Genomic DNA, 16694 nt, shown 5'->3' with positions numbered 1-16694 from the left:
TAATGTTTTAAGTATGTTCTATCTAATATTTGGGTCATGCTTATATGAAAACATTATTCATTGCTTATCTGAAATTCAAATTTAACTGGCAACCTTATTCTGTACGTTAGTGTACTATTCTGTAAAATAAGCATAATATTGCCTATTTCATAGGGTGTTGTAAGGACAACATGTGTTGACCTTAAAAAGTGCTTATAAAAATGTCTGACTCAGCGTAGGCTTTCAGTAAGCACTGCTGCTGCTGTTGTTGCTCTTGTGACTTCCCTTCCCTTTCATTCTCCTTGGCCTATGCCTGGGATCTCTGGATGCTTTGGTCTGGGCAGCTCCTCTCTGGCCACTAAGCTCTCAGAACATCACAAAGGGTCTGAGAATTCAATCTATATCAAGTTGGGGCCATTCTACCCTCTTTATGCTCCTTTCCCACCCCTGCCCTGAAGCAATGAAGACTCTAGGAAAATGTGGGACTCAGACAGAGATGGGACCTTCGCCTGCACTGCCCCCACCTCTCCAGACTTGGAAGTCCCATCTCTGTCGAAGTCTTGAGAGGTGGGTGCAGTGCAGGCCAAAGGTCCCACCTCTGTCTGAGTCCCACACTTTCCTAGAGTCTTCATTGCCTCCAAGTATCAAAATGTCAGAGGAGCAGAACCAGAGAGTGAGATCTCAGTAAATGGGCTCAGATGGGGTGGGGAGGGGGGCAATGTTATATTGATGGTTGGATTTAAAGGAGCTCAAGTGTGTTGAGCTCCTTTAAATGGGCAATATGAACTAAACTACCATTAAATTAGTGTTTAAGAGAAAAATGCATACTGTTCTGCTTCTCAGTCTTTAAATGTATGAATAGGAAAGTTAACATTTTATCCAATCAAATAACTTATGAATAAACAGGCTATAGCTAAATTATGGCCAATTAAGGAAGAGAGACAGAAATAAAGAAAGAAGTGAGGTCAGGGCAGAGGTGGAGACAGAGTATGTAGGAAGTTGGTGGAGGACAAGAACAGAGGGAGAGACACACACAAAGAAAGAGCCAGGGAGAGAAAAAAGTCAAAGAGATAGAAAGAAAAGGTATAAGCCCTCCCATGCACACAAGGAGAAAATGCACACAGAGTCTGGATTTCATGGAGCGAAATCTCCATTGTCCCTGAGATACTTGCATCACGATGTAAAGCCCCTCAGCACACTCACTGCAGACAGCAGCATGTCTCCTCTCAGAACTGCTCATCGTACAGACAGAACCAAAGCAGGAGCCAGGTCTGGCCTGAGTCCTGGGTGTTTGGCTTCTATCCCCACAGTGCCAATAAGCACACATGAAGATTCAGGATGCCAGGCCTACTGACACCTGCCTCTTCCTCCTACAGGAATACATCCTGCTCAGCCAGGCTTCTAGATACTGGAGAGGGGAGCAGGTAGGCGATTCCTCGTGAACAAAGGAGATGAGAGGAGTGCAGGTGTGCTGAGCCAGATAAAATCAACACACTGCTAAATGAAGGTGATGGAAGGAAAGACTAAGGGCTTCAGTAAGCAGGAGTTGAACCAAAAGCTTGAAACTGTTAAAAGTATAAACTCCACTTGAAAGTAAAAAAATTGAATAAGGCAATTGCAAAATTGAGTGCTGTACAATATAAATAATTTCATATGGAATTTTCCATTTTAGGTATAAGCTGAAATCTGTACAACATCTGAGTAAATCCTGGCAGAGTGGTGTAATGACAAAAGCATGGGTCTGGAACTCAGGAACTCTGGATTTGTTTCCCTCCTCTGCCCCTAACAAATTGTGAGACCCTAGGGACTGAACTGTACCACCCAGAAGGCTGAAAGGGCTTTTCTGTCTCAACATTCTAGGAATTCTAGGATCCCTGGAGGAATGGGAGATTCTAGAGGACAACTTTTTGTAAGATAAAATTAAGAGAAAATATTTTAACAAGTTTTTGTTCAACGCTTTTTGGAAATCCCACCCAACATATTTGCCACATGTAAAAACATTCAAGAATAGCATCTGTCTTTAACTTTAAGGGTCTTATAGGACCTCCCAGGCCATCAACTAAAACATAAATATTTGTTTTAGGGCTGGGAACAGAGGTAGAGAAAACATAGAATATCACATCAAATGTGAATGAAACCCAGGACACTAAACATATTCCCAGCTTTTCTGGCATTTGCTATGTTGTCTTTGAAAGTGAGTGCATTAGACTTTGTTGCAAATCTTAAAAAAAAATGCAGCTAGTTAGAGTATTGAAAGAAAAAGGAAAGTAGCAAAATTTCATTTAATCAACAAGCCAATAAATGTGAACAGGGTGACAAAGTGGCAGAGCCAATGATTAAATGACTTAACAAAGATGCGCTAATTCAATACAACATACTCCCAAATATCCCACCATCTCTGTCATGTATTCTGAAACCCAAACATTAGAGGCTCAGAGCTTTGGACGCTGAAGAACCCTGAATTTTTAGGTTGTTAATATACTTGGAATCCCTGGGCTGTAAGGGATTTTTAAGAGACAGTGTGTGATTCGTCATCACTTTTCCTCTATAAGGATGATCACAGAAGCATATGTTGAGGAAAAGCTTCCAACAACAAGGGTCCCTGAGTGAACATGCTGAGCAAAGGCTCCTGATATCCTGCATCAGACATATAGTATAAATGAGGAACAAATTTTTGTTGTGTTAGATCACTGACATTTCAGGCCAGTTTGTTACTTAGCAGAACCTAGCCTATTCTGACTGATACAACTTGAGCATTATTCTCAAAAAAATGGTAATTGAAGTGATAAAAATGGAAGAGGTTGTTCAGGGAGTACATTTGTCTGTTTCCCTTACTGAGAAAACTATGACCCATGAATGCAGAGTCTGCTTACTCATTGTGGTAACCACAGCCCCTGGCACACAAGGCACTCATAAATATCAATAGAATTGAAAGGCATTGTCTCCTTTGGGGGTAAACCTTTCTCATTCCCTTCCTCAAAATTCCCGAGATAACTCCTAGGTTTCTTAGTTAACCACCACTCTTTCCTTGAAGATGCACTTTCTTTATTCTAGCATCCTTTTGCCTAAGCTGGTGCCAACCCTTAGACTCCAGGAATTGTCTGAGCAGCACAGAGGAGGGAAGAAAAGACTAGACTCTTAATCTAAATGTGATATCACTATTAACACAAAAATTAATCTAGGGCCTTTTTAAACTGTCATTTTTTTTTTTCAGGGTGGCCAAGGAGCAGAGCCTCTTAGGTTAGAGAAGGCAGGAGGAGTTCAAACATAAAATTTTCCAGCTTCACAATCTTGTAAAAAGCCTGGACCAGAGTAGTCCTTTACCAAAGGGACGTGAGGCTGTGTGCAGAGCCCAGATTGACCCAAGGGAGACCTCAGATCCTAGGACACCCATTCAAATCCATCTAAAAACGTGGTATGTACATACAATGGAACATTATTCAGTCCTAAAAAGGAAGTCCTGTCACATGCTACAACATGGATGTAGCTTGAAGATATCGTGCTAAGTGAAACAAGCCAGACACAAAAGACAAATCTGTAGGGTTTCATTTATATGAGGTCCCTCAAGTACTCAAAGCCATAGGGACAAAAAGTAGAACGGTGGTTACCAGGGGCTGGAGGGAGGTGGACAAGGGGAGTAATTGTTTGATGAGTATAGTTTCCGTTATGCAATATTTTAAAAATCTGGAGATCTAAGACATAACAATGTGAATATATTTAACACTATTGAATGGTACACTTAAAAATGGCTAAGGTAATAAATTTTATGTTATATGTTTTCTAACACAAGTTTAAAAAAAATCGAACTCACTTGAGCAGGCAGGAAAAACAAACAAACAAACAAAAAAATGTCATTCACAGTCCAGAGCTACAAACCAGCATGAAACAGGCTTTCCCATATAACCTTGATTTTTGCCAGCCCAAGACTCCTATAAAGGACCTCAAATATCTTCCATTTAGAAACAAGAGCATTCTCTTTTTGGCAACTGAAAATTGCAGATCAATAAACCTGCATGCCCCAGCCCCCTCCTCCCTGTGTTTTCACAATCAGGCTCCTCTGCTTTCCACAACCTCTGAGGTCAGGAGGGCTAGGAGCGGTTCTGCTGAGACCTAGACTGCTATCCCCCACCTGGACAGCACAGACCCTGGGCCATGCTGAGCTCTCCCTCGGTGACTTTGCAGGGGGTGGCAGCCTCCATGGCTTCATATCCTCTCCCAATCATCCCTTCTGCTCAGGCCAGAATCTCTCACCAGTGCCTGACCCCAGCTGGCATTCTCCTGCTTCTGTCTTCCTCTCTGTGAAATCCAGCCAACCAAAAGCCTGGATGCGTTCTCAAGCTCCTCAGCATGGCTTTGGATGTCCTCATCTGTTCCTCTCCAGCCTCCCTTTCCATTTTTTTCCTGCTTCCCACCCCTTCATGTCCCTTATGCACCAGACAAATAGAATTACTCATTCCTTTCTGTGTGTGCCGCTTAATTGTCCAGTTCATGCCACCTGCATCACATTTTTTCAGCCACTTCTAATGTTCTTTGTTCCAAGCACCAAACATTCAAGGCTACTGTTCATGAAGGCCTGTCTCAGATGCCAACTCACCCCAAAGATGCACCCATCCATGACTCCCTCCTCTCCCTGAGGTCACCCCTGAGACAATCACCATTGTCACTGTGCCTTATAGTCACCTGTGTTTTATCTCCTTCACCTGGGTGTTAGCTCCTTAAGAATAATCCCACACATTCCCGCAGCCTTTCTCAGCTGTCAAGCCACTTTTCAATGTTAACTAATTGGACTCTTATTGCCAAGGGGAAAGAACCACTGCTGTGTTGCACTGGGATGGGGCAGGGTGCTGGGCCCCTACACACATATTCTGTCTAGTCCTCATTATGATTTCCTGGGTGAGGTTTATTATGCCCATGGTATGGATGGAAGGCCTGAGGCTCAGAGGAGTCAAGGGCCTTTCCCAAGGCCACATAGGAATGGAAGAGAAAGTACCTGAACCTAAATCATCAGACTCCTAGACCATCACAGTTCCTTTATTCAAAGACAGAGTCATATCTGCGCGGTTATTTAACCCCCAGCACTTAGCACGGCATGGGTTTGTCAAATTGATGAACGAATCAACATATCAACCATCATTTTTATTCATTAGTTTAATAAGCATTTATGGTATGCCTGTGGTAGGCCAGGCACTCTTTTAGGTACAGGGGTGAACACAGCAGTAAATAAAACAGATGAGGTCATTAACAACACGGAACTTACCTTCTATTGTGGAGAGATGAGCAGTGCCTAAATACACCCACTTATTGTAGGTCAGATGTTAAGCCGATATAAAGAAAAATAAACAGAGAAAGAAATGAGGGGAAGGGGGATGGGGGTAGGCTTCCCTCACTGAAGAGGTGACATATGAGCAGAGACCTGCCTGAAGAAAGCATGACAGAGAGCCAGCTAGGGAGTGTGAATAGCAAATGCAAAGGCTTGAGGTGGAACCATGTCTGCTGGGTTCAAAGAACAGCAAGGAGTGAGCAAGAGGGGACCAGAAAAGAGAGATGAGGAGCATGAAGCAGACCTGCAGGCCAAGCAGGCCACCAAACGTGCACTGGCTTTTACTCTGAGTGAGCAGAAGCTTTTGCAGGATTTGGAGCGGAGGAGTGGTGTGATCCTGGTCACTGGGCTCTGTAGGCAATAAAAGGGCCTTGGGGAAGTGGGCGCAGGTCCAAAGGCTTTGACCAGGGTGTGGGGATGGTGAAGAGAGAGGGAATGTGGTCAGACTCATGCTCTTCTGATGGAAGGGCCAATAAGTTCTGTCAATGGACTGGGAACAAGGCGTGAGTGGCAGAGAGGCGTCCAAGAGGTCCAGTATGCATGGAGGCTGTTGATTGGACATGTCAACAGTGAGGGAGATGTCAGTGCTCTCAAATCCTTTTGGCTGCAAAGGCCTTTTTCCTGAGCTCATAAAGGTCATGGAGAGCCTGGGGAAGGCCCTAGGTATTTTCAGAAAAGGTGGTGTCTCTCCAAGAAAGGGAAGATTCACTATTCTGATTCGGTTTCTTCTGAACTTCTATAATTTTTTTTCTAGTCCCCACAGTTGGCTTTGCTGCTCTTGGCTTGAAGATCGTTAAGGCTGGCTCGTCACAGATCCCTGATAGACTGCTACTTCTACAGCAAAGGAAGCAAAGGACTGTAAACTAGCCACACCAACAGAAAGGGATGGGGAGGGAAGAGGAGGAGATGAGGGCAGGGGAGAGTGGAGGAAGGAAGAAGAGAAAGGGAGGCGGAAAAGAAGAGTAATGAGAAGATTCTATTCACAAGAGCAATAAAATATAATATACCTGGGCATAAACTTAACAAGAATGTGTAGCAGCTATGTGTAGGAAATTGTAAAGCATTAAGGAGGTTCATAAACAGCTGGATAAATGGAAGGTATGCCAGGGGGTAGCACTTATTCTAAATATGCAATTCTCTACACATACACTTAATGGCATAACAATCAAAATTCCAAGAGGATTTTTTTTTTCAAATCACTTAATGTCTTGATTTGAAAAAGGCAAGAATAGCTAAGATTTTTAAAGAATAATGAAGGAAGACAAGTACTGACAGGCATTACAATAGATTATAAAGCTATAATAATTTTTAAATTGTTGGGCTAGCCCAGAAATGCCAAATCAGTGGCAGGGAATTACTAACCCCGATGGAGAGGCAAGGAGAAGCTGGGATGTTCTCATTTGTCCCCAGCCTCGTGGTTCCGTGGCACTTTTTCCTTTCCAAGCTTAAATGCCTTAGATTTTCAGAACATTTTCAGCCATCTAGGCTGCCATCATGAAGCCCATTTATCGGAAGAGGGAACAAAAGCCCATAAAGATGGCATGACTTGTCCAAAGTGACCTGATGAGTTTCTGGCAGAGGTCCGACCCCAGGTCGGACAGTCACGGGGCTGTCACAATGACCTCACAAAAAACCAGGACACTGGGCTGTCTGTGAGCTGTGGCTCAGTGTTCCCTTGGGCTGGCGGGACAGGGTGGGGTGGGAGATGGGAGAACCCTGTCATCCCCTGCCCTGCACAGAGGGAAGCCCAACAAGGCTGTGGGCTGGGAAGTTGATTTAAGTCTACAAATACTTGTTGATGAGGTGTCCACTAAATTCTAGGCACTGGCAGGTCTTCAGCAGCCCCAAAGCCCACTTAGGATCATGTATGCTTTCTTCTTTGTCCCACTCCACTCATACAAGGGGACTTCTCTTCTCTCTCTTCTTCCTGGGCCCCTTACACCCAAGGGGCAATGTGACCTAATGGAAAACATGTCCGATTTAACATGGACAGTCTGGAGTTCTGGTCCTGGCCGTGGCACTGACTGATTCTGGGGCTGTGGCTTCACCTCCTTGGGGTGTGGACCTGTGGGAAGACACTCTTTTCCCAGCCCAGCTCACATGGCAGCTGTGAGCCTCCAGCAGGGGTCAGCAAACTACGGCCTTCAGGCCCCATCGGGCCTACCCTGCTTGTGGCCATCCACAAGCTATGCGTGGATTTACATTTTTAAATGGCTGGAAGAAAAATCTAAGGAAGGATAACATTTTTTGACTCATGAAAATTATATGAATTTCAAATTTCAGTGTCCATAAGGTTTTATTAGACACTGAAATTTGAAATTCATATAATTTTCACGTCAAAATGACACAGCCATGCCCAATCGTTTAGGCATCATCTATGACTGCTTTTGTGTTACACCAGCAAGGCTGTCATTCCAGAGACCAGAGCCCACAAACCCTAAAACATTTACTGTCTGGTCTTTACACAAAATGTCTGCTGAGCCCTGGTATAGAATATTAAAAGAATGTACTGGAAGTTGATTTATACATGGAGAGGCTTGTGGGTGAGCTGTGCGTGGGCCTGGAGACTGGGCCAAGGAGGGTCTGACAGGGGTTGCAAATCCTGTCTCTCTGAACTGATGGATCTCAAGAGTTGCTGGTCTGGGGGATCTACTGGATTATCATCTCATAGGGTAGGTGATACTGGGGGCTACCAAGGAGAAAAGAGGGAGAAAGGCAATACCCATCCAACCTGCAATGTGAGTAAACCTGCTCCGGCAGCCATGAGAGGCTACACAGCCAGCCTACCCTCACCCTCAGATGTTAACCGGCCCACCCTCAGCCTCGGGCATCACAGCCGGCCCACCCTCATTCTCAGATGTTGCCCAGACCACTCTTACTTTGCGATGTCACAGCCAGTCCACCCTCACCCTCCAATGTCACGGCCAGCCCACCTTCACCCTCAGGCATTACCAGCTCACTCTCGGCCTCAGATATCAACCCCCGCCCACCCTCACCCTCATACCCACCCACCCTCATTCTCAGATGTCACCCAGTCCACTCCTACCCTCCAGGGTCACAGCCAGCCCACCCTCACCCTCAGGCGTCACCCAGCTCACCCTCAGCCTCAGACAACACCCCAGCCCACCATCACCCTCATACTCACCCACCCTCATTCTCAGGTGTCACCCAGTCCACCCTTACTTTTCAATGTCACAGCCAGTCCACCTCACCCTCAGCTGTCACCCAGCCCACCCTCACCCCTGACGTCACAGCCGGCCCACCCCCGGTCTTCTTCCAGGACTACCTCAGTGGCGGACATGGCCTCCCTCAGAGCAGCGCCCCTTCCTGACCCCCACACTCACGTGATCTCATTGTTCATGTCAGTGATGTCTATTCTGTCCAGGAACCAGCCTGCTCTGTTGCCTGTGTTGTCGTGGCGAATCCGAATCTTGGTCAGGGCCCCCAGGTCAATGGCATAGATGGTGAAGGTATCTGTCTGGAAAGGGCCAGGGAACACTCAGTGGGGTAAGACCCAGGCTTGCCAACCTGGCCATCAGCTCCACCCTCCCAAGGACCAGGGCAGCCAGAGGCCGACGGTGAGACCCAAGCAACCAAGCGTGGGGATGATGGAGAATGTCGCTCATTAGTCTGGTGTTTGGTCTGCACAATTGTTTCTCTAACTCGTCCCTGCCAGGGGATCTTCTCACTCTCATTATGTCCAGGAAGGTGGAAGGAGGAGAGAAGAGTGACCTTGCGAGAGGCAGAAGAGAAGATAGGTTGGCTGGCTGGATGCCTACATTTGTGGGGAGTGTTTGCGTAGGCGAAGGGGTGCACTGAGATCCTCTGCTATGTGTGCACCTGTGTGCATAATCTGCTTCAATCACATATTTGTATTAAGTACTTGCTATGAGCTGGTGCTGTGCAAATCAAAAGTGACTGTCAGGAATTGAAGACAGATTTGCTCACCATTCAGGAGCAAAGAGGGCATGTGGACCACACAGTGTGAATGTACACAACTGCTCTGTGCACTGGAGGAAGCAGCCCATGCCAGGGAGTCTTCTTGGATATCATTTTTTTGACTATTAATTTTGAAAAAGATTTAAAATCTACAGAAAGCTTTCAGAAATAGTATGATGAAAGTTCATATGCCTTTGTTTAGTTTCTGCACTTATTTGTAACATTTGCTTTCTCACTCCATGTCATCTCTTGCACTCTCTCTCTCTTGCTCTTTCTGCTTTTCTAAATCATTTGAAAGTAAGTAGTAGATACCATGATTCTTTATCCCTAAATTCTTCAACATGGATTTCCTAAGAACAAGAATATTATCATATAATCACACAATAATTATCCAATTCAGAAAACTTAACATCGACATAATGCTATTATCTAACATACAGTCCATGTTCAAAGTTTACCAATTGTACCAGTTATGTGGTCCTCTATAGAAATTTTTTCCCAATCCAGAAATATATGGCTATAATTTTTAAAGGAAAACACTTAAATAAACTATATTCTCAAGTCATGGGAGAGATTCTTTAAAGAAAAAGCAGGGAGCCCCTGAAATAAATCAAGCAATCAAGCAATCAAGCAATGAGCCCAGAAATACGTTAATGAATCTAGTTCATTTTTTAAAAATCTGTGTTAATGAGAGAACTTGGCTTTGGGGTAGAGGCAGGAATAGGAAGGGTGAGATAAGAGATAGTTTTCTAGCCAGGGGATGTTGTAAAATCTTGAAGGACAAGACTGAATGATCAATGCTTTTCCCACTACACCTGGAAGAGTAAGGAATGTGCATTTTTTTCCCACGAATTCCCACTGCATTAGGATACAGGTCTGGCTTCTCAGCCTGTCTTTTAAGCCTCTCATGGCCCCACCCACCCCATACCCTAAATTGGCCTTATCCAAGCTTATCCACTCAGGCTCAGTGCTGACCACAGCTCAGCTAGAAGACTCACTGTCCCAAACTGGCCTTCCCCATTTCCACCTCCGTATCTTTGCTCATGCAGTTCCATCTTCGGAGAATATCTTCCACTGTCGTCTTTCTATGTCTACACCATACTCATCTGCCAAGGCCCAGTTTAAGTTGTTCCTTCCCCCTAGTTTTCCCCAAGACACTATCTTGCGGCAAGGGCTTCCTCTTGAACCCCTGTCTCCCCTACTGAGTGCCCCAGCATCTGCCACTCAACACCATTCTCTGTTCCTGTGGGTCAGCTGGCCTATGGGTTCCACGTGCTGAGACGCTGCCTGCAATTCTCTTATAACCCACCCCACCCCAAAGTATCAGTGTTACAGAAGAGGTACTGCCATGAAACCTGGTGGTATGAACAAGCCCCGCCCCTAGACACAGCAGCCATTGTGCTGGGATGGGCTGCCATGGGAATCTCAGAGGCCACCACACCCACAGCACCCACTCAGGGGCCAGAGGCCCTCACCCTACCTGCCCCTGCTCAAATTTGTTGGACTTGTCTGACTTCTTCAGGGGTCGTTCGCCCGTGTCCCCATACTCCTCCCCGTAGATGGTTAGGTAGACGTTGGCATCAGTGCCGGCCTTGGGCACATTCCCTGTGATCACCTGGACCTCATAGATGTTGGCTGGAGACACAGAAAGATGCAGCGTGGAGGGCCCCAGGCCTTGGGGTGGATGGATCTGAGGCACAACCTCTCAGATCCAGCCAGATCCCAGAGCAGGAGGGATCTTCAGATGCGTCTACACTAACCTGGAATTAAACTGCCCCTCCTCCCAACCCAGGACTCCTTCACCATGGAGCCAGCAGGCAGCACTCCCTCCTCATGTCCCCCCAGTTAGTTGTATTGAGCCACATCATGGCTCCTCCCAAAGTCATTGATTCCCCCTGAGAACCTGAGGGCAAGGGCCATGCTTATCCCCAAACAGCAGTGTCGATGGTGGCATTTCACATGCAGGTCAAGAGAGCTATTTGGGAACCATGATGGATGCCCATCTATTTGGCTTCCATGTGAGGGGGATCTAGGCCCGCTGCCCCCATGGGCCCCCTTTAGGGGAACTGTCTGACCCCTGACCCCTGCTGCTTACGCTCAGGACCCGGTTTGCCAGCCGGCACCAGCTCCACAACAAGTTCGTTGTCCTCCTTGCCCCGGGCCAGCCAGCGATGGGCTTCGAACTTGTGCTGCTCAATCACCTCCCGCATCCCTGGCCCAAACTCCTCCTCTTCCTCCTCCTCCTCCTCCTCAGTCTCCTCCTCTTCCTCCTCTTCCGAGGACTCCTCTGATGAGGACGACTCCTCCTCCTCCCCCTCGTCCTCTTCATCGCTGCCCTTCTTCTTCTTCTTCTTCTTCCTCTGCAGCTTGGCCTTCAGCCGCTCCTTCTTGAGCAGCTGCCGCAGCCTGTCCTTCTCCTTCTTCTTCCGGGCCTCCTCCTCTGGTGTGAGGTCCACCTCCCGCACCACCAGGTGCCGCAGCCACACAGTGTCCACAAACCAGCTGGGCCCAAAGCCCTCGCCCGTATGCCCAAGCCGGAGCTTGTAGACCTCGCCCACGTCGGCCGCCTCCAGCTGTTTAAAAGAGCAGTGGCTGTGGTGGCCCCAGTGTCCCCCCTGCCTCCCCCAAAGAGCCAGGTGCAGGGCCTGTTTGCTGAGCTGCAGAATGGAGAGGGCTGGGGCCTCTGTGCTCAGACCCTTCCACCAGCTCCCTCTCTCCAGCCACACCTGTGCTGGTTCCACTGGGATCACCTGGCCCCATCCTCCAACCAAGTTTATTTCTTCCGGCCTCTGTGGTGATCAAGGTGGTCTCCCTCTTCTTCTCTCTTAAACACACATGTGTACACACACACACACACACACACACACACACACACACACCCCCCACTCATTCCTGTGATTTCTATGCCCATATCATGGCTCACACAGCCCCCTTACTTGTCCTGCCTTTATCCCTTCCTCCACTTGTAGCTACAATCTATTCATTCAGGTTCCTGTGTTTCATTACTTTTATTTTAACTTTGTGCTCCTGTGTTCTCTTTACAAAAATTTTCAGTGTCAACCATATATAAAAACAAAAGTGCTCCTTTTCAAAAACAAAAATTTCACCCACACCCACAGAGGCCCAAGCTCCCTCCTCTCCCAACCCTGAGCACATGGCCTCAGCCTGACTGTCCCCTCCCCAAGAGCACAGAAGGGTCCCAGGGCTTAGCTCTGGTGCCGGTCTGGCCTGGATGCCCTCTTCATCCTCACAAGCTGGTCTCTGCCCTCATGATGATGAGTTCCCTAAGGGCAGAGACCATCATTTTCAGTCTCTCCCAGGATGGGCATAGCACACAACTGGCTCAAAGGGCAGTGTTGATGGCGTCATCCACTCTAGATCATGAGACCTGAGTTCTTCCTGAACCCCAGGCTCTGAGGAAGGACCCACATTGAGGTGGGGTCTGGCCTGTCCCCTGCAGCACTCAGGGGAGGGCTCACATGGGGGTTGTTGCTATTAGAGTCCTCCCGGGCTTCCTGATGCTGATGAGCCCCTGTCTGGGGTTTGACCCTTCTCAAATCCTGGTCCCACCAGTTCTTCCACTGAGTCCCAGGGCAAACTGAGGCCAAGGCTGTCCCATGAGTTCCACAGTGTCCTACAATTCAAGTCTAGACCTACATGAGAACTCAGGCCTTCTGACCTCCTGTTCATGAGTCCACAATGCAGCCAACCCACCTTTGCCCGAAAATCGCCAGTCATGATAGAGCCCAGGGCCCCTGGGAGAGTGGAATTTATCCTTCTCAGATACTTAGGGGACAGGCTTTGGACCTGGTAAGTCACTTCTTCAGCACAATAGCTCTCCTCTTAAGCGTTTCCCAGGTGACAGCACACCTGCAATCAACCTTCCCAAGGAGGCCAGCTTGCTGCACCCCTGGCCTCCCTCACATCTGTCTGCCCAGCTGTGCCTTCACCCACCACCACATCCAGTGAATTGGCATCCAGAAGACATGCTACCCAGTTCCATCTCCATATCTGGGCACTCCTTCCCAAGTGCATTCTCTGATATTGACGCTGGATCATTACAGGAACTGTGAAGCCAGCCGGGCAGGTATTATAAAGCTGGATTTTAACTGATGAGGGAGTGGAGGCTCGGAGAGCTAAAATACTTAGAGAGCTAAAATACTCAGTAGTGTATGAGGGCATCTGATTCAATTAGGCTCCCTCCATCTTGGATGTTCCAGACACTTGTGACCATTGTCCAGGCCCCAGTTCAGCCAGGACCATCTTTCCTGGGCACTGGGCAAGGACTCTTTGCTGAAGGTAAGGTACTCCTGGCATGCAGAAACACAGAGTACCCAGCATAAACATGTGGCATGCACACATACATCTGCACATGCACACACACTCTCACATCTGCAATAAAACATTTATGTTTCCCCACAGGATGCCACCCTTGCACCCTCCTCTCTTGCCAACAATATGCTCACATTCTCATCTCTTTTTTCCTTCTATCTAAAGACTTGGAAAGGAAGAAACGAGACCTGGGACACGCAGGAAACAGCCGCAAAATTCCGAGTCTCCCAGTGTCCTGGCTGGGAAGCATTTCCCTCTCATCAGGCTTCAGAAAACTGTAGACTCAGAGGCCACAGCACTAGGAATGAGTGGGGGAACCACAGCCTTGGTGCCATCTTTTGCCAGATTCCAAGCACCCGCCCCCATGGTTCTCAGGATCAGCAGCATGTTAGTATCCCTGGAGGAGCTTTTAAAAGTACCCCCAGAAAACATATCCCATCCCCAGAGGTTCTGATTTGCCTGGTTTGGGGTGTGTACCAGGCAGCACTTTTTTCCTGAAGCTTCCCATGTGACTGTAACATGAGCGTGGGGTGGAAACCACTGATCTAGTCCAATCCCTTTATTTCAGGCCGAAAGCTTAAGTCTGGAGAGAGGAAGCATTTTCCACCCAGCTGGAGGGAGGCAGCCCATTCTCAGGTGAGTGTTGACCAAGGAAATTAGCATACCCAGGGAAGCAGCTTGGTGTCCACTGGGCCTACTATTGGCACCGCCCGCTCCTTTTCCCCACATACCTGGAATGTGTCCTTGGATGCCCGTTCAAAAACTTTTGAGCGGCTGGAGAGGAAGAGCACTTCTGTCTTGCCTTTCTCTCCATAGACCTGCATGTAGACTCGGGCACTGGTGCCTGCGCCACCCATGTCTCCCGTCCAAATCTCAACCTCATAGTGGACCACTGGGCAGGCACATGCAGGAGAAATGGAACACTGAGTAACAATAACAATGACAATGATAGCAACCAAACAACCACTTTACGAGCTTGTTCCACATGCCTGGCACTTCGCAGCCGTTCACTTACCTAATCCTCACCTCAACACCCCGAGTAAGGACAATCATTCCCATTTTGCAGGTAAGCAAACTGAGGCTTAGAGGAGAAGAGGTGGTGGAAATGCCAAATGTAAGCAATCAAACACATATCCCAGTCATCCCCTGCACCACACGTGCCAGGAAGGAGGCGGAGTCATATTCCAGCTGGTGAGCCCTGCTGTGTGCCTGCCTGCTGTGGTTTGCATGTTTGTCCTCTCCAAAACTCATGCTGAAATGTCATTGCCATTGTAACTATATTATGAGGTGGGACCTTTAAGAAGTGATTAGGCAACCCCCCAAAAAATTCTTATGTTGAAGCACTAACCCCAGTACCTCAGAATGTAACTATGTCTGGAGATAAGAGTCTTTAGAGAGGTGACTGGTTTAAATGACACCCTCAAGGGCAGGTCCTAATCCAAGCTGACTGGTGTCCTTGTAAGAAAAGGAAGTTGTGGCACACAGAGAGACACCAGGGATGCAAAGAGACCAGGTGAGACCACAGTGACAAGGCAGCTCTAGCACAGTAATGCAGAGGGGTGAGCACAGAGAGAGCGATCCATTGAAAAAGGAGACTGACTCCAGAAAAAAACCCAGCGCAGTAACGTAGAGAGCGGTGGGCACAGAGAGGGCGATACACTGAAAAAGGAGACTTATTCCAGAAAAAACAAAAAGCTCTACAAAAGATGAAAAGCAATTATCATAAGGTAGGTGACTCAGCCATGAATATTGACATAGTTATAATAATATAAAAATTGAACACTGATTTAGGTGTATTGAAGGCTGGAAGGAGAGAAAGAGAGAGAGGGAGAGAGAGAGAGAGAGGGGGACAGAGAATGTGTGTGTGTGTGTGTGTGTGTGTCTGTGTGTGTGTGTGTGCATGTATGCATGCACGCACATGAGGGCCGATACAAGTGACTGTGTATGTTAAAAGAGCTAAATCCTCATCTTCCATAGTAGGAAGTTAATAGATAATGTCTAAGACTGTAAAATTTAAAAACTGAGGCCAGGCACAGTGGCCCAGGCCTGTAATTCCACTGCTTTGGGAGGCTGAGGCAGGATTGCTTGAGGTCAGGAGTTCAAGACCAGCCTGGGCAATACAGCAAGATGCCCATCCCTACAAAAATAAAATAAAAATAAAAATTCATGGCTATGGTGGCATGTGCCTATAGTCCCAGCTACTCAAGAGGCTGAGGCAGGGGGATTGCTTGAGCCCAGGAGCCAAGGCTGCAATGAGCTATGATTGTATCACTGCACTCCAGCCTAAGTGCCAGAGAAACATCCTGTCTCTAAAAAATAAACACATAAAAATTTATAGGCATACTGTTTAAAAATACAGAGCTAAGTTTTAGAGGAAATATCTAAAGTTGTTACCATTGAAGAAAAGCGGTGGGGTAGGGGGAAGATGTAGGTAAGGGAACTATTGCTTTTTTATCTTTATCTTCTTGATGAGTATCTATACTACTCTGATGGAATGCCAGTGTTAATTTATAAAACAAAGGAAGGAGTTAATTCTCACACTGGCAGGTGCCATTTCAAAGCATGTGTATGTAACACAGCCCTAAAGGAACTTGCAGCTTGGTTGGGGAGAGTAAACGTACACACGAAAAGGCGTTCAAAGAGTTCTGGGAGTGGGAAAAGTGATTTTATGCTGGGGTTCCCTCTCAGGGAAGCTGCTGTGGACCTGAGCCTTGGGAAGTTGCTTTCAGGGCAGATGTAAAAATGCAGAGGTGAGGGCTGGGCATGGTGGCTCATGCCTGTAACGCTAGCACTTTGGTAGGCCAAGGCAGGTGGATCACTTGGGGTCAAGAGTTCGAGACCAGCCTGGCCAACATGGAGAAATCCCATCTCTACTAAAAATACAAAAATTTTCCAGGCAGGGTGACACACATCTGTAATCCCAGCTACTCAGGAGGCTGAGGCAGGAGAATCGCTTGAACCTGGGAGGTGGAGGTTGCAGCGATCCAAGATTGTGCCACTGCACTCCAGTCTGGGTGACAGAGTGAGATTCTGTCTTAAAAAAAAAAAAAAAAAAGGTCAGGCGCGGTGGCTCACACCTGTAATCCCAGCACTTTGGGAGGCCAAGGTGGGTGGGTCACAAGGT

General features: G+C 47.4%; 1 protein-coding gene across 1 annotated transcript in view; it reads right to left on the bottom strand.

The window, feature by feature from the left end:
- The window catches only part of LOXHD1 (lipoxygenase homology domains 1), a 185238-nt gene that overhangs the window by 75991 nt on the left and 92553 nt on the right, over window positions 1-16694 (bottom strand). The window contains exons 18-21 of the mRNA XM_032245238.1: window positions 14302-14462; window positions 11334-11811; window positions 10719-10873; window positions 8644-8777 (exon numbers count right to left, since the gene is read on the bottom strand). Coding sequence (XP_032101129.1) covers window positions 8644-8777; window positions 10719-10873; window positions 11334-11811; window positions 14302-14462 — 928 coding nt within the window. The remainder of the gene's footprint in view (window positions 1-8643; window positions 8778-10718; window positions 10874-11333; window positions 11812-14301; window positions 14463-16694) is intronic.

This window comes from Sapajus apella, unplaced genomic scaffold, assembly GCF_009761245.1.
Source record: "Sapajus apella isolate SASKATOON/1434 unplaced genomic scaffold, GSC_monkey_1.0 scaffold57, whole genome shotgun sequence".
In the NCBI taxonomy this organism is placed as follows: domain Eukaryota; kingdom Metazoa; phylum Chordata; class Mammalia; order Primates; family Cebidae; genus Sapajus; species Sapajus apella.
This window is presented reverse-complemented; position numbering and strand designations above follow the sequence as displayed.